This window comes from Tupaia chinensis, unplaced genomic scaffold (genome assembly GCF_000334495.1).
Source record: "Tupaia chinensis unplaced genomic scaffold, TupChi_1.0 Scaffold000361_2, whole genome shotgun sequence".
Lineage (NCBI taxonomy): Eukaryota > Metazoa > Chordata > Mammalia > Scandentia > Tupaiidae > Tupaia > Tupaia belangeri.
Genome location: NW_006159858.1, coordinates 1,624,442 through 1,644,215, shown reverse-complemented (window position 1 = coordinate 1,644,215; position 19,774 = coordinate 1,624,442). Strand labels below are relative to the sequence as shown.

At 41.0% G+C, this 19,774-nt stretch overlaps 1 protein-coding gene across 1 annotated transcript in view; it reads right to left on the bottom strand.

Moving 5' to 3' along the window:
- Positions 1-19,774, bottom strand: part of CUNH2orf69 (chromosome unknown C2orf69 homolog) — a 55,736-nt gene that overhangs the window by 15,924 nt on the left and 20,038 nt on the right. The window contains exons 6-9 of the mRNA XM_027773612.1: positions 3,860-4,000; positions 773-839; positions 265-386; positions 10-215 (exon numbers count right to left, since the gene is read on the bottom strand). Of these exons, the coding sequence (XP_027629413.1) occupies positions 10-215; positions 265-386; positions 773-839; positions 3,860-4,000 (536 nt within the window). The remainder of the gene's footprint in view (positions 1-9; positions 216-264; positions 387-772; positions 840-3,859; positions 4,001-19,774) is intronic.

Below are 19,774 nucleotides of genomic sequence, written 5' to 3'. Positions count from 1 at the left end.
CGCCCAAACTGCCGGCCGCGGCGGCCCGCGCGGGAGCCGGCGCGGGGGCGACGACGGCGTCAGGAAGCGACGTCCACGCGCCGCGTGCGTAAGGAGAGGAGGGGTGCGCGCGAAATCGGGCTTGGGTTCCCGCAGGGGGCGGTGGGGGGGCGTGGCCCAGGAAGGACGTTTGTGATTGGAGGGTTGTGCCGAGGCCGGGAAGTTTCGAACGGAACCTGGAGAAAAGCCGGAAAAGAACAACCGAACTGGGAAAGAACCAAGTACTTCCCGGCGAGAGCGGGCGGCAGGCGTGGCGCATGCGCAGCCGCTGCGGCCCGAAGGTCGCTGTCCAATATGCCGAGTTCTTCTTTTCGCTAAGTTTACCTTTCACGTGATGTTTATCTAGCCTTTAAAAGGAAGACAGAACCAAAGACACAATGTAATTTTGCTCTGTACAGCAAATTCTTGGTAAGTTCTCTGCATGACGTGAATAAAGGGACTCCCCCTTTTCTCATAGTTTGAATTTCTTGGATAGAATTAGTTAAATGAAGATTTCTAGATTCATGGGAAATTTGTGGTAGATATGAAGTCTAATGCATCTCTGTAGTAGTAGGGAGCAAAACACATGGAGTAAAACAAGAAAAACAGGAGTGAGTCATTACTCTTAACACATTTGCATGGGTGATGAAAGGGCCTATTTAGTACCTCCCAGACATTTTAATGCGAAGAGCACAAGATGCCTCTGGCATTTGATTTTTTTAAAGTTGTCAGTCCTTGGATATTTGTCTCTTACCTTGGGCTACTGCTGGAGGGAAGGCAAGGTTTCTGATAGCCTTGAATGTCCTTGGCAGGGATAAAGTCTAAAGGGTAAATGTCTAAAGGATAAATGTTTAAACTCAATCTGGCCAATGGGGTGAGAGGGGACGCGCACTTAGGATCAGAGCAAGATTTTTTACCCTAAGGAGGGTGTGTGTGAGGGGGTGCTTCATCCTACTGCAGATGGCTGACTCACCCAGAGATAACAAGGTAACAGCCCAGATGCTGTAAAAGACCACCTGGCATCCTGTCTCAGGACCACCTTAATCACCCCACAGTAAATCCTTTTCCTTTATAAGTCCCTAGCCCCCAGGGAAGCAGGTGGAATGGCGGTTAGGGTGCTGGACTTCCACATACATGGCTGACCGTGGTCAGAGTCTTGGACTGGCAGTTTGCTTTCCCAGTTTCCCGCTCTCTCTCCGTGTCTCTGGTGAGTGCATGTACCCTTGTAGCAAATTGGAAAAAAAAAAAAAGATAAATAAAGTTAAATATTTACTTATTCAATCATTTTGTTTCAAATTTGCAATAGTGACAGGTGACAGGGACCCTAAAAATATAGTTAGGGTATGGGCCCAAAATAGAATCACAAAATGGCTTAAGTTTTGAGATGGAACAAAAACAGCTCTGCTGATTGCTCTTTAGAGACCTCTTGCAGCTCAGTGACTGACCTAGGCAACATGACCTAGGCCTAAAAACAAAGGCTTTTTCCAGGCCCCACCACATTCCAGGAAGAAGACTAGATAATAGTTTTCATGGCCCAAAGCTTCTAGGCAAAGAATCTCCAAAATTAGGAGAATAATTGGACTCATCCAGCATGCACCTCTCCCCACCAAGAGGGGACTTATGCACAAGCCCCACCTAGAACAAGCCCAGACAAAGCCCTTCCTGACACAAATAAAAACCCCTCACCATAGTTCTTCTTTGGCAACCCATTTTCCAGGACCTCTCCCTTCTTGGGAGCTCTGTTTTTCCTTCCCTTTCCTTTAATAAACTCCCCCTTTTGCTATACCTACTCTGTGTCTGTTGCTCTAATTCTTCTTGAGCATGGGACAAGAACCTACTTCCACTGGGAGTGTAGGCCTGATCACCCTAGTGCCCCCACATTCCTGAGTCAATAGGGCATGAATGTTTACCAGAAAGAGATGAGAGAGAGAGAGAAAAAATGATGTCATTGGATGGGAGAGTGTTGAACTGCATTGTGTAAAGTCCTTGGTTCTTGGGTCCAGGTCACTAAAATTAGAGACCTGTCCCTAGGTGTTAAAGCCACAACCACAATAAAAGTAGGTAGAAAAGAGAATTTAATAGGAAAGAGATTTTTAGGAAAGTACACCCAAAAGACTTTTGGGTGGGCAGGTTGCTAGGTAGCAACTGTTGTGTTTGGAATTGGTTTAAGGTGTTATTTTTATTACCAGAGGTGATAATGAATATGCATCAGTGGGAGGTCTATCATATTACTTATGTCCTTTGTTTGAATTCCTGGGCTGCTTCCTGTGCTTGTACATCTCTCTCACAGGTAAAGAATCAGAGGAATTTGATTACCTAACTACACATGCCCATTTGGTTGACAGCCACTCGGGAAACTTTCTGTATTCAGCTTTAGAGGAACCTGAGGAAACAGGGTATAAGCTTGAAGACAAGGAAGATGAGAATGAATGGCCCTAAAATAGGGGCAGTCTAGGTGATGAGTGTAGATTGCCATCAGTCTGGGAAAAGAGAAGTGGGCTGTTGTTGCTGGTGCTATGGTTCTTTGCTAGGACTGCTGAGAACACTGATGTTTGGTTCAACCAGCCCCATTTCGTTGACGTAGTAGCAGCATTCTTCCATGAGAAACAGACAGGTGCCCCTTTTATCTGCCGTCAGTAGGTCTAGCGGGCATCCGTGCATCCGTTTTGAAGAGCTACTGGGGCAATTGAAGTGATTTGTCACTGAAGGGAGGCCACAACCGGTACAAAAGTGTCCCAAACAACAGAGTTAACTTCTTTAGGGGGAAGAGGGAAGGAGGGAAGGCCAGAGAGATTAGAGTCAATGGATGAGTAGACGAGAGGGAGGAGAAAGGGCTGCAACTGGTTGGGTAGTAGCTTCCAATTGGTGAAGGATGTTTCTGCCCAGGAGGGGACTGGGCATGACGGTATAACTAGGAAGGAGTAGGAGAAATGTCGTCTATTTGTATGATAGACTGGGGTGGCTGTCCTAGGTGGGCAGGAGGGTATGCCGTCTATTCTCATGACTGAGATCTAAGAAGGAAAAAAGTGGTCCCGAATGGGAGGGCAGAATGGAGTAGGTAGCCCCCGTGTCTATAAGCAAGGAGATGGACTTGCCTGCTACCTGTAGTGTTATTCTGGGCTCAGGAGGGTGATGGGGGTCTTTGAGTCTGGCCTTTTCAGTCAGTGGCTAGTCCCAAAAGTTTCAAACAGGGGACTATCTGACTGACTTGTCCCCTGCGTGGAGGCTCAGGGGATAGTTAGCCATTGGGCAATCACTTTTCCAATGACCAGGCTGTTTGTACTTGGGGCATGGCTTGGGACAAGGACATCATCAAGCCCAGTGACCCGTGTTCCCACACTTGAAGTATGATCTTTGGGGAACGGACTTAGATGAGGAAGCCCTAATTTTGTGCCACTATGGGGCCCGCCGGCCTCAGGGCTGCTACTAGGGCCTGGGTTTGGAGTGTCACCTTGCGGCGAAGGCGAGTTTGGCACCCAGCCTCAGCCACTTCTTTCCAGGCATTGTAAACCTTAAACGCCACTTTTACTAGATCACGAACAGGGGTCTGAGGGCCATCCCTCTGGCCGTTTTAAGTTTTTTACGGATATTGGGCTGTGACTGGGTAATAAAGTGAGACACCAAAACTGTGGCCTCAGCCGGTAAAGTGGGGTTCTCATCATATATAAAGGGTTAAGGCCTCTGTAAGGAAATTGAGGAACATAGCTGGGCTTTTATCTGCCCCCTGGGTGATTTTTCTGGAGTTCGTCAAAATTGACAGTTTTGTTAGAAACAGCCTGTGTTTTAGCCAGGAAGCATTGGATTTTGTAGTCTCGGTTTCTTGGGTCAGAGATTTTTTTACCTGGGTCAGAGTTTTTTACCTGATAGTTCCAGTGAGGATCAGTATTAGGAACAGCTGCTTGTCCAACTGGTAAAGTCAGGTCAACCAGGTGGGCTTGGTTGGCATGCCTTTGGGCTGCAGCCTGGGCTCGTCCTTTTTCATCTGCAGTAAGGGTGGAGGACAGGATTACATAGAGGTCATGTCAAGTAAGATAAGCCTGAGTAAGGTAGCAGAACTCTTTGATAAAAGCCATGGGGTTAGCAGAGAAAGAATCAAGTCTTTTTTTTATTTGAGATAGATTTTGGAGAAACAGGAGCATGGACTCTGACAATATTCTCCATTCTCGCCACTTCTCAGAGAGGACAGAGAAGGTAGAACTAGGGGAATAGGGGGGAGAAGGGTGAGAGTGTGATTGAGTATGTGAACTAACCAGAGAAAGGTGAGGGTTATATCAGCCAGCTGGGACTATGTTGACCAAAATGTCTGGTTGCGTCTTTTTGTATTTATAAGGAATGCTAAGAGGTAAATTTACAATCACTCTATGTGTCTTCCTCAGGTACCAAGGAAGAAAAATGGTATGCCTTGCCTTCTTGGCACCAGGAGCTGGGTGGGAAGAAGGCATTTCATGGAGGGTCTGGTTGTAACTCCTGATAAATGGGGATTGATGTGACATGTATCATTGTGCTATCTTCCTAGGATTGCTCACTCATTACCATCTAACTGCCTACCACAGTGAGAAAGGGAGAAAGCAAGCTGCCAGATCCTGGACTCAAACCATGTTCATCCTGGTGGGAATCCAGCACTTTAATGACCATACCACCCGCTGGCTCCAGTAATTCTTAAAACAAACAAACACAAAAACACCCTTCAGGGCCAAAGTAATTCTCTGAATCTGTCCCTTTCTTCCCTTGGAAAGTGGATCAGTCTTTTCTATTCACTTACTCTCTGAGTCTGAATTCTTTCATAACCCATGATATAGATCACTCTAACGGATGGGTTTGCAGCCAATGGGGACTTGCTACTTTAGAGTTTAAAAAAAATAATTTGAACAGTATAGAAAAGTCATAGCTATCCAACTACTATCTTGTGGCCAGTTATATCAGAATAAGATTTGGCAGAATGTGTGCTAATGATAAGGAAGTGGTATAGGAAGAAGGGAGAGATTTAGTATCCTAAGTTTAAGTGTTAATGAGATAAGATATTGTAAAGAACTTCTGAGGGAGAATATTAGCGGCATGACAATCCAACTTGGGAAGGTTTCTGGTTCTAGTGTGGAGACTGCCCTGAGTTTACCAGGCACATGGTTTTTATAGTTTTTCAAAGTATTAAACATAGATTTTGAGAACAGAAGTCTGACTGCTTTTTCCTATTTTCTAAAATCCTTTCCAGAGGGCCTAAAGGGATTCATCCCCACAAACAGTAATAGACTGCTTTGACCCATTGGTAACAGGTTTCTTCCTACATCCTGCCCCTGGCATAGTATCTTTTTTATGTATATTAAGCCTCTTTATCTCTGTTAAAATACATTCTTTTCTGATCTCAGCAACCTTTCTTTTCCAATCACCAATGTAAAAACTGTAAACCTGCCTATAACCTACAAGCTGTCCCCCTTACACATGTCCCGCCTTTTTGGGCCAGACCAATAGAAAAACTCTTCACTAAACTCCAAACTCTGTCTCTCCTGCTCAGAATCAAATAAAAGGAACCCTTGAACCTGATCACACTGAGAAAGACATGTTTTGTCTCCTTTCTGGGCCTTGGTCACTCATATTCTGCTTAGAAATAAACCACAGTAATTATTACTTTCAGAGTTGGTTATTTCTATAGACAGTCTACACCATGTGACTCAACAATTCCACTGCTAGGTATACCTTTAAGAAATTGGAAACATGTATCCACATAGCAGCCAGTTAGCAAATATTCATAACAGCATTGTTTATATTCAAATAGTGAAAACAGCCCAGTGTCCAACTGATGAATGGATAAATAAAATGTGGTCTATCCATTCAGTGTAATACTACTGCATCATAAGAAGGAATAAAGCACTGATGCATGACACAGCTCAGACAGGCCTTGAAAATACTACGCTAAGTGCTAGAAGCTGGTCACAAATGACCATATGTTATGTGAGTCCATTTATACTGAAGATCCAGGTATAGCATATCTATAGAGACAAAAGGTAGATTAGTGGTTACTTGGGGCTGGGGAGGAGGGGAACTTATTAAAAACTAGTTATTAAATCCACACTTAAAGGGAGGAAAATTAGGCTCTACCTCATGAAGAGAAGAGTATGAGAACTCATGGACATATTTCCAAACAACCAAACCGAGGTTCTACTCCAGATGCATCAGAATTCAGTATTTTTTTTTAAATATAAACATGAGCATATAAGACATAAAGTTCCATGTTACCAACCATAACCTTTATTATAACAGACTTGAAAAGCACTGAGAAGAATTTTAAAGAATTACTTAATTTTATTTCTTTCTTCTTCTTCTTATTGTTTTAATTTGCTATGGGACACACGCACTTACTGGAGACAGAGAGAAAATGAGAAAGCAAGCCCTCAAGTTGGGGACTCAAACTGCGGTCGACCATGTGGGAATCCGGTGTCTTAATCACTATGTCATCTGCCAACTCCCACTAAAGAATTTTAAATAGGGAAACGCATGATCAGATCTGCACTTTAGAGAGAACATTATTATAGCAGTATGGAGAAGAAAGTGAAGAGGCCAAGAATGGAGTCAAGAGAGGCCGGTTGGACAACTATTCCAGTACTATTTATATGTTATCTATTGTCACAATAATGCTGTTTAAGAAGCCAACTAAAATTCTGTGGTTTAAAACAATAGCATTTATCATTGCTTATAAGTCTACTGATCAGCTGGGCAGTACTATTGACCTGGGCCAATGTCAACTGATTCTGGCCAGTCCCTGTGTACAACTGGCAGAACAGCTAGGAGATAGCTCATCTGTGATAACTTTACTTGCATGTCTAGCGACTGGCTGACTGTTGCCTAAGGCAACGGGAATGACTAGATTACATATCTCTTATCATTCAGGAAACTAGTCTAGACTTGTTCTCATGGCAACAGTGCCTAAGAGTGAACAAAAGTGAGGCCTAGACTTGGAACTTGTATATTATCATTTCCACCACATTCTATTAGTCAGACCAAGACACAAAGCCAGCTCAATTCATGGAGTAGGACATAAATTCTGCATTTTCATGGGGGAAACTGTGAAGACACATTGCAAAGGACATAGAGGGGAGAAAATTTGTAGCCATTTTTATCCTACTCTGGCCACAGTTATTCATATCTCTCCTCATATTGGGTTTCAGGATATGCTGCCCCAAAATATGGTACCTTGGCATTTGAGGACGTAGCAGATGCAGGAAAGTCACTCTCACCTTCCTCTGGGTCTTTCCCCCTGGTAGGTCATAATACCTAGAAAGAATATTCTAAGCTTTCACTGAAGTAGGTCATAAAATCCATATAGAAGAAGTGCCCTCCCTTTACCTAAAGGAAAGGAACATCCTTATCTCTAAAGACACAGGCATACACAGAAGAATCTGAACAAACAGACCTCACTAAATTTCCCCCAGTTTATTACCATTATTAGATCTTACCTCCTTTGTCCAATCATATATCATCACACCGGTCCATTTCTTCATCAAATAACATAAAAATACAGGTTTTCTTGTTTCTTTGGACATTTATTTCTGGAGCTTTCTATGTCATGAAAAACTTACATTAAATGAATGTGTGTGATTTTTCCTCTTTTCTGTTTCAGAGAGATTTATGCTCTAGTGCACATGTGCTTGCTGAACAAAACAGAGAGAGAAATTGTTAACGGATGGGAGAATGTCGAACTGCATTGTGATGTCCTTGGTTCTTTGGGTCCAGATCACTAAAATTAGAGATCTGTCCCTAGGTGCAAAATGAAACCGCGACCACGAATGAGTAGGTAGAAAAGAAGACTTAATAGGAAAGAATGAGTTTTAAGCCACCGGGTCTGGGACACGAACCGCGGTCGACTACGTGGGAGTCCAGCGACATAGCCATTACGCTAACTGCTGGTTCCCAATTGTTACTTTTATTACTAGAGGTGATCATGAATATTTATTGGTGGGAAGTCTGTCATACTACCTATGTCTTTCCTTTGAATTCGAATCCTCTCCTGTGCTTGCGCACTTCTCTCATAGGTAAGGAATGAGGAATTTGATTACCTTATTGCTCATGCCCAGTATGAGCCAGGTTGTTTAATTAGACTGCCTAATTAAGTCATCGTCCTAGTGGGAATTAGGGCGTTGACCAAAATGCTTACTTGGGGATTAGGGTGTTGACCAAAATGCTCCCTTGGGTTTTTTTTGATAAGAGAAAAATCTACAAATCATTCCTGTACTCTTCCCTCAGGCCCCAAGGAAGGAAGATGGCAAATTGCCTTGCCCTCCTGGCACCCGGGGCTAGGTGAGCGTTTTGCTTTTCTCTTAGGGCTACCCACTCAAGACTGACTTACTGCCTATCACAAAATCACCTCCCTCCCCAAGGGGGGTGGCCATGTTGCAATCCCTTCTGCATCATTCTCCTCTTGGGATTTTGGGCACACATACACATGCCCAGCATGAGTTTCAAACCATCAGGTCCAGAACTTGAGCTGCAGTCGGCCATGTGGGAGTCCAGTATCTTTCACTGGCCCCTGGTTTTCTCTTATTAATCTTGCGTTATAGCAGCCTTGGCCATGAACTTTGAGATGGATTAGAAAAGAAATCTTCCCTAAGCTCACATACATAATACAGCCAGCCCTATCCCAGGACACCCTAATTTTGATCCAACCATGCTGTCACACTCGTAGCTTCAGCAACTCATGTTCTATATCAGGTACAAATGTAGCATATCCTCTCAATCTGGGAAAGATACTGGATTCCCACATGGCCGACTGCAGCTCAAGTTCTGGACCTGATGGTTTGAAACTTATGCTCTCTTTTACCTATACAATTTGCTTAAGAATTATGTGTGTTTGAATATAGTCAATGCTGTGCTCCAAAAGTCACGACTGTTAATTGTTTTTAAGGTATGCCTCTCTTTATATAGACTTATTTTTACTTTGAGAAAATATTTCTATGACACCGTGACCTTAAAATTTCCTTTTCTTTTTTTTTTTTTGGAGAGGTTTTTGCTATACGGCGCGTGCGCTCACCAGACAGACAGAGAGAGATATAGAGACAGAAAGTGAGAAATCACCCCCCAGAGGGGATTGTCACGCCACAATCCCTTCTCCTCCATTCTCCTCTCGGGATCTTGTGCACGCACGCACACGCGCCCGGCATGATTGTTAAGCCCCCGGGTCTGGGACCCGAACCACGGTCGACTATGTGAGAGTCCAGCGACATAGCCATTACGCTAACTGCTGGTTCCCATGACCTTAAAATTTCTAAAGCCCGTTCTGTTCAGCTAATAAAGTCTAATAGTTATTACCTTAATTCTTTCAGAGACCTATATGAAGGATCTTATATATTTTATCTTATTTATGCCAACAGGCTATATTTTACATGGAGATTTTGGGAATGAGAAAGCTTGATACTCCACCTAATAAGTCCTAGACTATCTACAGTTCCTTTAAATTGTGCTTGAAAACTGACCTTTTTTTAAAAAAAAACTAGTTTATTTCTTTCTTTATCTGTTTATACACAGCTATAAGCTAACCTCTGATACTGTAGAACTTCTTAGTAAAATTTAAAATTTATTAAGTGCTTCTGAAAAGATGGAGTAGGTAGACATTTTCTAATTTCCACTGCTAAGTATAATTAAAACCCTTGGACATTATTTTTAAACAAAAGAAGACTTGGAAGGGTAGAAAGAAGAAAGCAGTTAGGAACATTAGGACTCAAGGAACAACATAGTGATGAATACCCTGTGTTTTCTTTTTGCCTCATATATTGCAGAATTGGAGATAAAGAAGCCAGAAACTCAGAAATGCCAGTGGACACAGACAACAAGAGTTAAGAAGAACCTGTTTTCTTTAGACAAAGGACCAAGAAAGGATAAATGTCACAAGACAAAACTTAGAAAATAATTGCTCTATTCCATCCAGCGATCATGAAAATCTGTGACCTCACCCATACTCACAAAGGCTGAAGAACTTCATCTTCCACTGTCATGAAACTCTTGCAGGGTGTCCTAACACCCTCCATTAAGGTTGATAAAAGAAGGCCAAACAGGGAGCGTTCATCTCCATTGCCAGTAATAAGCCTCTCCCTACCCAAACAGTGGGTGGATACCATTTGGGGAAGCAGTCTTCATTCAACCCACTAAGGAGGCCTGGTGAGAATTGGGACTTTCACCATCGCCTAGCAGTAAGAAAGCCACCCCTATATGGTGCCATTATGAACCATGTAGTATGCCAGAAATCCTACCCAGCAGTAATAAGGAGCACTTACCCCTCCCCCAATCCAGAGTCAACAGAGACCAAGTTAGGAATCCAGTCTCTAACTTTACCTGGCAGTATGGTGGCAAGCCTTCTCCTCTGTCAGAAACCAAGTTAAAACCAAAGTTTTAAAGAAGATCTAGAGCTCATAACGTAAAATAAGTAATTCCAGAACCAGCCCTGTAGCCTAGTGGTTAAGGGAGCCAGATCCCACATGGTCAACTACGCATTTGAGTGTCGGACCCAGTGGCTTGAGAAATATGACGGGCATATGTGTGTATGTCCACAATCTTGACAGAATAGAGAAACAGAGAATGTATTGTGGCATAATCCCACTCCTCTGGGGAGTGCTTTCTCTGTCTTTCTGTTTCTCTGGCAAGAACATGTACCTACTAATTAAAAAAGAAAAATATTAGGACCAGCAGTTGGCATAATGGCTATGTCACTGGACTCCCATGTAGTCAACCACGGTTCCAGTCTCAGACCCAGTGGCTTAAACTCAAGCTGGGCGCATGTGCGTGTGTGCCCAAGATCCCAAGAGGAGAATGGAGGAGAAAGGATTGTGTCATGGCCATCACACCTGGGGGGTGAGGGGGTGATTTCTCACTTTCTATCTCTCTGTCTCTTTTTGGCGAGTGCACACACTATAGCAAAAACATCTCAAAAAATTTTTTGTTTTTCTTTTTAAAACCAAACCATTCATACCGTTTGAAACCAGGTAAGTTTCAAACGGTATAAATCTCTGTCTCTTTTTGGCGAGTGCACACACTATAGCAAAAACATCTCAAAAAATTTTTTGTTTTTCTTTTTAAAACCAAACCATTCATATAAAGAACCAGGTAAGTTTCAATCGGTATAAAAAAGGACAATCAATAAATGTTAGAATTATATGACAAAGATTTTTTTTAAATTTAATTCAACAGTAAACTTTACATTTTTCCTTCTGCCAACTGTTTCCTCTTTTTGCACCTCATACTTACCCTCCACCACCCTCTCTCTACCATCTACTCTGACCCCTTACAGTCTCTAATATTTACACCCATCCTCTCCATCATCACGTTTTCAAGTCTCTCAACCTCTGCTATAGCACTCACTACAAATTGGGTGGGGATATACAATGTGTCTCTTTCAAAATATGATTCACTTTGCTCAGCATTAAGTCTTCTATGTTCATCCATTTTGAGTCAAACAATAGGCTCTCTTTATTTCTTATAGATGAGTAACATCTTGTAGTATATATGAGCCAGTTTTTCAACCCAGTCATCAGTTTTAGGACACTTAGGTTGGTTCCATGTTTTAGCAGCTGTAAATATTGCTGCAATAAACATGGATGTTCAAATGTCTTTCCAAATGAGTGTTTTCCTATCCTTTGGGTAAATACCAACAAGTAGGATTACTGAGTCGGATGGAAGTTCTATTTGTAAGATTTTAGAAACCTCCATATTGTTTTCCACAGAAGTTGGACTAATTTACATACTCACTAACAGTAAAAGAGGGTTGTTTTTTCACCATAGCCTGTCAACACTTGTCATTCTTTATTTTTTTATTTTTGAACCTGGTCATTCTAACCGAGGTTAAATGTTATCTCATTGTGGTTTTAATTTGCATCTTCCTTATGACAAGAGACTGAACATTTTTTCATATGCCTGACAAAGATTTTTTTTTTAGAGGTATTTGCCTTAGGGTACATATGTTTCCTAGAGAGAGAGACAGAGGGAGAGTGAGAAATCACCCTCTGGGGTGATGGCCATGCCACAATTCTTTTTCTTCCATTCTTCCAGGACTTTGAACATGCATGCACACACACCTGGCATGATTTTTAAGCCACCAGTCCAGGACTCAAACTGCAGCCAACCTTGTGGGAGTCCAGCAACATAACTATTACACCATCTGCTAACCCCTTCTCTAACAAAGATGTTAAAACAGCTTCAACACACAATTACAAGCACACTTGAAACAAAGTTTTTAAATAGGATGCCCCAATGAAGAAATGGAAAGTCTCAAAAAAAAAAAAAAAAAAAAAAAAGGGAGGGGAACCAGCAGTTAGAGCAATGGCTATGTCACTGGACTCCCACGTAGTCGACAGCAGTTCGCATCCCGGACCCAGTGGCTTAAAACTCACGCTGGGTGTGTGTGCATGCATGCCCAAGATCCCGAGAGGAGAATGGAGAAGGGATTGTGGCATGACCATCCCCTCTGGGGGGTGATTTCTTGCTTTCTGTCTCTATGTCTCTCTCTGTCTGTCTGGCGAGCGTACGTGCCCTATAGCGAAAACCTCTCCAAAAAAAAAAAAAAAAAGAAGTGGAAAGTCTCAACAATGAAATAAAAGGTATAAATAAGAATGTAAAACAAACATGCAGAAATGTAATGGATGAACTCAACAACAAAACGGAATGGAGGAAATAATCAATGAACCTGAAGATAGAACAATTAATCTGAGTAACAGAGAGAAAATAGACAAAAATAAAGAGAGTGTTAGGGACTTATGAGACTGTAGCAAAAGACTAACATTGTGTCAGTAGAATTTAGGAGAAATGAAGGAGAGTGGGGATGAAACAAATGCTATTAAAATAATGCCTAACAATTGAGACCAGTAGTTGGTACAATGGCTACGTTGCTGGACTCCCATGTAGTTGACTGCGGTTCAAGTCCTGGACCCAGTGGCTTAAACTCAAGCCAGGTGTGTGTGCATGCGTGCGCAAGATGCGGAGAGGAGAATAGAGGAGAAGGGATTGCGGCGTAGCTAATCTCCCCGGGGTGGGGGTGATTTCTGTCTCTCTAGCGAGCGCACGCGCCCTATAGCAAACACCTCTCCCTCCAAAAAAATTATTAAAAACAAACAAATAAATAAGTAAAATAATGGTTAACAATCTAAAAATTTAGCAAAAGACTACCTATAGTCAAGAAGCTGAATGAACCCCACACAAGCTAAATCCAAAGAAATTTATGCTAGTACTTTAAACTTGTAAAAAAAAAAAAAAACTTGAAAGTAATCAGAGAAAATGGACATCTTCCCTCTAGGAGAAGAATAATTAAACAACAGCAGATTTCTCATCAAAAACCATGGAAGCCAGAAGGAAAGAGCATAGTATTTTGGAAGTGTCAAAGGAAAAGAACTGTCAACCTAGAATCCTATCTCCAGTGAAAATATCTTTCAATAATAGAGGAAATCAATTACTCAAGTAACCCATAGGAAGGCAGGTAAACAAAAAGACAGATGGAAAAAAGAAAACAATATTTAAATTTGCAGATTGAAACCCTAACAATGATATAGGCTGTGGCTGGCGCCATTCCGTATTAGTTAAGGGAGCCAGATCCTACATGGCTAACCACTGTTTGAATACTGGCCATGGTAGCTTGAAAAACATGCCAGATGTGTGTGTGTGCATGCATGCATGTGCTTTTCAAATTATGACAGGTTGAAAAACTGGAGGCTAATGGACTGGCATGACCATACCCCTTTAGGTAGTGCTTTTTCCCTTTCTCTCGTCTCTTTGACAAGTGCTTTCTCCTTTTCTGTCCTGTCTCTCTTTTTCTGCTAAGAGCATGCAGCCCTTTGCAACAACAACAAACTATGATATATTAGATTGTCAGGAAAGTCGTGACACATTTTTGCATGGAAAAAGAACCCTATATATATATATAACCCAATAGATAGGAAGAAAGTAAAAGGACCGAAAAAGATACATCCTGTAAATACTAAACAAAGGAACCAGTGTGGCTATATTAATATCAGATAAAATAGACTTTAGAACAAAGACAATTACTATAGTTCTTCAAGATATCCTTAGGGGAAAAAAAAAAAGATACTATCATTAGGGAATACCAGGAAAAGGTAGGTGGGATTTCTGTATTATTTCTACAACTGAACATGACTTTATTTAATTTTTAAAAATGTCATTAGGAAAAATGTCATTAGGCACATTTTTTACCTTCTAAGTTTTGCAAGCAAGGTTTGCCAGTTGTTTTGCTACCACATGTAATAAGTCACCATTTTCTTTTCCTGCATGGGGTGCTTGTGCTCTCTGGAGAGAGACAGAAAGGAAAAGTGAGAAGTCGCCCCCAGGAGGATGGCCACTCTGCAATCCCTTCTCCATTCTTGTCTTGGAACCTTGGACACCCTTGCATTCGCATCCAGTGTGATTTTTAAAGTTGTCAGGTTTGAGACTCAATCTACGGTTGGCTGTGTGAGAGTTCAGTGCCTTATACCACCATGCCACCTGCTGGCCCCATAGGCCACCATTTTGTAAGCTTTTAATTAGCAGTTTCTTTTTTTAAATCACTTTTAATTTGCTATAGGATACATGAGCTTATGAGAGAAAGTGAGAAAGCAAGCCACCAAGTCCTGGACCAGAACTGTTTGTTGGTCACCTGGGAGTCCAACACCTCAACCACCGTGCCACCTGCTGGCCCCAATAGCTGCTCTTAACTGACTTAGTACCCCAGATCTCCCACATTGCCACCAACTTCAGACTTGTCAAGAAATCTTACATACATACTAGAGTATAGAAACAAGAACAAGAGCGATTAAATCCCTAATTCTAGTCCCTAAAGCCCTGGGCTTCTTTTATTTTGGGGAATGATTACAGTAGCCTTTCTCTATATAGGTGCTGTTTTTTGCCTTTTTTTTTTTTTTTTTTTTTTTTTTTTTTTTGGCTATAGGCTGCATGTGCTCACTGGAGCAAGAGAGAGGGAAAGTGAGAAATCACTCCGGGATGGCCATGTTGCAGTTCGTTTTCTTTCATTCTCTTCTTGACGTTTAGAGCATACACACATGTGTGCCTGGTGGTTTCTCAATCCACCAGGTCCAGGATTCAAGCTGCTCAGTAGGTCATGTGGGGTCCAGCCACCTTAACCACCATACCAAGAGCTGGCCCCTTTTTAAATTTATATTTTAAGTATATATATTAAGCATATATAAAATATATATATTTTTAAAAATTATATTTTATATTTACTTTTTTAAGTTAAAGTGCATACATTTTATGCATACTTAATAGTGAACTTGTTTTTAGGAGTTTTCTTTTTTTCCCTATTTTTAGTTCTTAACACATTTTGGATACTAGTCCTTTACCAGATAACTGTTTCGCAAATATTTTCTTCCAGTATGTGGCTTATCTTTTCATTCTCAACATCTTTCACCAAGCATTTCATTTTAATGAAGTCCAATTATTTTTCATGAATTGTGTTTTGGTTATTGTAGCTAAAAAAGCATCACCAAACTCAAGGTCACATAAATTTTCTCCTGTTATCTCCTGGGACTTTTATAGGTTTACAATGTACATTTAATAACAGGGTCTAGGAGCTGGCAGGTGGCGTGGTGGATAAAGGCACTGGACTCCTACATGATCAATCGAGTCCCGGACCTGGCAGCTGACTCTCTCTCTCTGGCCAAAATTGAAAAATAATGATAATAAATAAATAATTCTTTAAAAAAAAAATAACAAAGTCTAAATAGGCCAAGAAAAAGGGGGGACATATTTGAAAGATATTTAGGAGACAGAATATATAAGACTTGGTGACTTGCCAGCTATGAATGAGATGAACCAAGTTTGTGGTTCGTGTGATTATCAGAGTCAGTGCTATTAGTAAAAGAAAACAATAGGAAGGACATTTGGGGGACAGAAGTCAAGAAGTTGTTATTAAATTTTTCTTCCTATAAAAAATTTTCAACACCAACAAAAGTAGAGTGACTAGTATTATATAATAACTCCCTCACTCATATCCATCTCCCAGGTTCAGCACTTTTCAAATAATGGGGAGCAGTTAACCTCAGCAAAAAGGAATATTTTATTGTTAGAATCGATTCACATGATCACAATCAAAAAGCAGACCTATGATTGTTTTTACATCTTCTTGCAGATAATGCACCTCATTTTTTTTTTTTTGGAGAGGTTTTTGCTATAGGTTTTTTTTGGGGGGGGTGAGGTTTTTTTTTCTTTTTTGTTGGAGAGGTTTTTGCTATAGAGCGCGTGCACTCGCCAGACAGACAGAGACAAGAGAGAAAGCGAGAATTCACCCCCCAGGGGGGATGATCTTTATGAAGGTAATTGACTTAAAATGAGGTGTGGATTCTAATTCAATATGACTGATGTCTTTTTTTAAAAGAATTATTTATTTGACTTTATTCATTCATTTGTTTTTTTTTGTAGAGATTTTCATTGTAGGGCGCGGGCGCTCGCCAGACAGAGAGAAACATAAAGAGAGAAAGCGAGAAATCACCCCCCAGGGGGGATGGTCACGCCGCAATCCCTTCTCCTCCATTCTCCTCTCAGGATCTTGGGCATGCACGCACACGCGCCCGGCGTGAGTTTTAAGCCACCGGGTCTGGGACACGAACCGCGGTCGACTACGTGGGAGTCCAGCGACATAGCCATTACGCTAACTGCTGGTCCCAATGCACCTCTTTTTTTACCTGCTCCCAGAGCTGGTGCTTCCCAGGCAGCCACTACTTAATGCACCACTGCTTTCACGTGAATTAGAAGTTGGAAACTGGAGGATAGTTACATTGTGAAACAACAAAAGCATGGGCGTGATCCTAGGATCACCATCTTACCAGCAAAATAATCAGGGGCTGTTAACAACCTCTCTGAGTCTCAGTTTTCCCATTATTAAAGTAGAGTTAAAATATCTACGTTTGTGATAATTAAATAATGTAATTTGAAGCACCTGGCACTTAGTATGTACTCTAAACCAAAATTAATTCTCTACTGTAGTAAACATTTTCATATTTTCTGGCAGCCCAAGGTGTTTTGAACATAATTGGTATGTTTAGAACATTTTTAATCTTTTTTTCTTCCTTCCCTTCCCTTCCTCCCTTCTTTCTTTCTGAGAAAGAAGCACCTATCACAGGGCCTCATGCTATGATTCCCCAACTCCCAGCCTTTCAGCCAGCCAGGATCACAGGCACCTGCCCTATGTGTAAAAGCCAGCCTGGAATTGAACCCTGATTTCCTATATTGCTCCCAGCATTGCAGGACATCGTGCTACTGCTGTGCTCCCAAGGCTGCTGCCTCTCTAAGATAAGTTCTGAAAATGTTTCCAATTTCTCAAAGCTTAGAGTACAGACATGTGACCTAGCTGTTGCATTCAGCACATTTGCAAAAGGCTTATTAGAAGTGACTAGCTTGAAGAAGGAAAGGCTGTCTGGAAAGTCAGTTTGCTGATGTAGGCACCAGCATCTGGGGTGGCAGTACTTACAAGGTTAAAATCCTAGTGCATCAGTGCCATTGCTGGAGAGGCAGCAGGACTGGCAGCATTTGCAGTTAGTTGGTAGGGCAGTACTTAAGCAGTGGCACTGCGGAAACTTCCTCACTGGACTCGCTCCAAAGGATAGCTTTAAGTATGGTTTCTGGAAGTTTGTTCCCTGCCACCAGCAATCCTCTAAGTGCTCTCATCTCCTTTTAATATGCTTCTTTTCAATGCACCCAGCCCAAATCAGTTTCTATTACTTGCAACTTCAAGTCCGGCCTGCTAACAAATCTCCGCATTTGAAGTGTTTTGCCTGTGAATAGCAGGCTAAGAAGAGTATCAGGGTAGAGGCAGTAATGACACCTGAAACAAAGGGACATAGAGTTGGAAAATAAACCCAAGGAAAGTTCAGTGAGTTATTATTGAACAGAGACTGAGGAAAGTAGTTTTAAAGGAAATTATGTGTACTATTGCCAAGTTTAATCTTGCTCTATTATTAAGAGATCTTGGACTTTAATGTTCTCCAAAAGAAATTATTTCAAAACCAGTTTATAAAAAATTTTTAATCCCTGGGTATTGATTCTACACAGCAGTCTCAAGTGAATCGATCAAGTCAAAGCCAGAATAAAAATAAATCAGCCATTATATAGCATATTAAATTTCTGGAGCTCAACTCAGCTCCCCTAATCTCTCTGCAGCAGCAACAAAGTGGCAGCTTTCACTCCTTGCAGTGGGGAAATCACAAAGCAAGAGTAAAATTGCTGTTGCAAAATGAAGCACATCACCACATTCCCATCTAATGCATTATGCTTCACGAGTCTCCCAGGAGCCAGAAAACACAGCAAAGTCTTTAAAAGTGGATCCAGATGTCAGCTATCACCATAGCAGTGCTTTAATTATCAAAAAACAAAGAAATAACTCCTTAGGTACATTCTAAGCAGGTGTTCTTTCACAGAAAACAGAATAGCTGAAGAAACAGCTGTGGCATTGTATCTGTTTCAAGACTAGGGAAGAAAACTACAATCTAAATAACAGCGATTACCCAGAGGGAGCATAGAAAAATCACCATTATTAAAATTTTGCAAGTATTACTCTGTACAACATAATGACTGATGAATATTAATTACTCCATTTTACAGATGGGAAAACTGAGTGCCTTGTATTATAGTCATTCTAATCCAAAGCCTCTCTGTCTTTGACAAGTTTACTACATAATAAACATATTTTACAAGATCCATTATGCACACCATATAGCATGGGTTTTTAAAAACATTTATATACTTTAACAAATTAATTCATTTTAATTTTAGGACAATTTGAAAATAAAAATGAGCAAAAAGAAACCTTTAAAGCATCTCTAATGACTGTTAAATTTTTATGTCAAGAGATTTTAAATTTGGGTCCATAATCAGGCTTTACAGGATCTGTGAACCTCCAAGATTAAGAAAAAAAATGACAACGTGCATTTTTCTAGGGTGAAGGTTGATATACCTTTCATTAGGCTCTTAGGGGTGTAATGTTCAAAACTTTAAAATTATTTCTATCCTTTGGACTTCATGGATAATATATATTATGAAAAGCTATACATGGATTTTAAATATTTTTTGCACCAAAATAAACCCATGCTTCTTTTTTCAAATTTTCTAGGGGTTTGGACGCACTAACCAGAAAGTGGCAAAGAGAAAGGGAAAGTGATAAAGCACATCCGATGGGAGATGGTCATGCCATAATCCCTTCTCCTCCATTTCTCCATTCTTTTGGGATCTTGGGCATGCACACAACATACCTGGTGTCTTTTTCAAACTACCAGGTCTGGGACTCGAACTGTACAGTAGGCAATGTGGTATCCAGCCACCATAAGTACTAAGCTACAGGTGGTTCTAAACTCATACTTTAATTCAATTTTCCACAAACTTTTTGAAGTACCCTTTCATGCAACAAGAATAAAGACACAACAGTCTATAAGTCATAGCCTAAGAAGGAAGGTGGACTTTATCTAAACGTTAGATGGTCAGAAATAAATAGTAATTTATAAAATTTGGCTTAGCCATTGTACTGTGACCTTGCAACATTATGAACTATTAGGAAACTATTTTCTTTCTCCTCTAAGGGTTTTATTTTTTTGTCAATACTTGTGTATGCATGTGCAATCTGACAGTTACCTGCTGGACAAGGATGAAGAGATGCTTTTGCAATTCACATTGGTGGAAAGATCTCGCATAAATAATGGACTATCTACTAGAGCAGTAGTGTCCAGATGGTGATATTGTGGATGAATAATCAAATCTTGAATATACTTGACTATGAAGAAAATAAAAT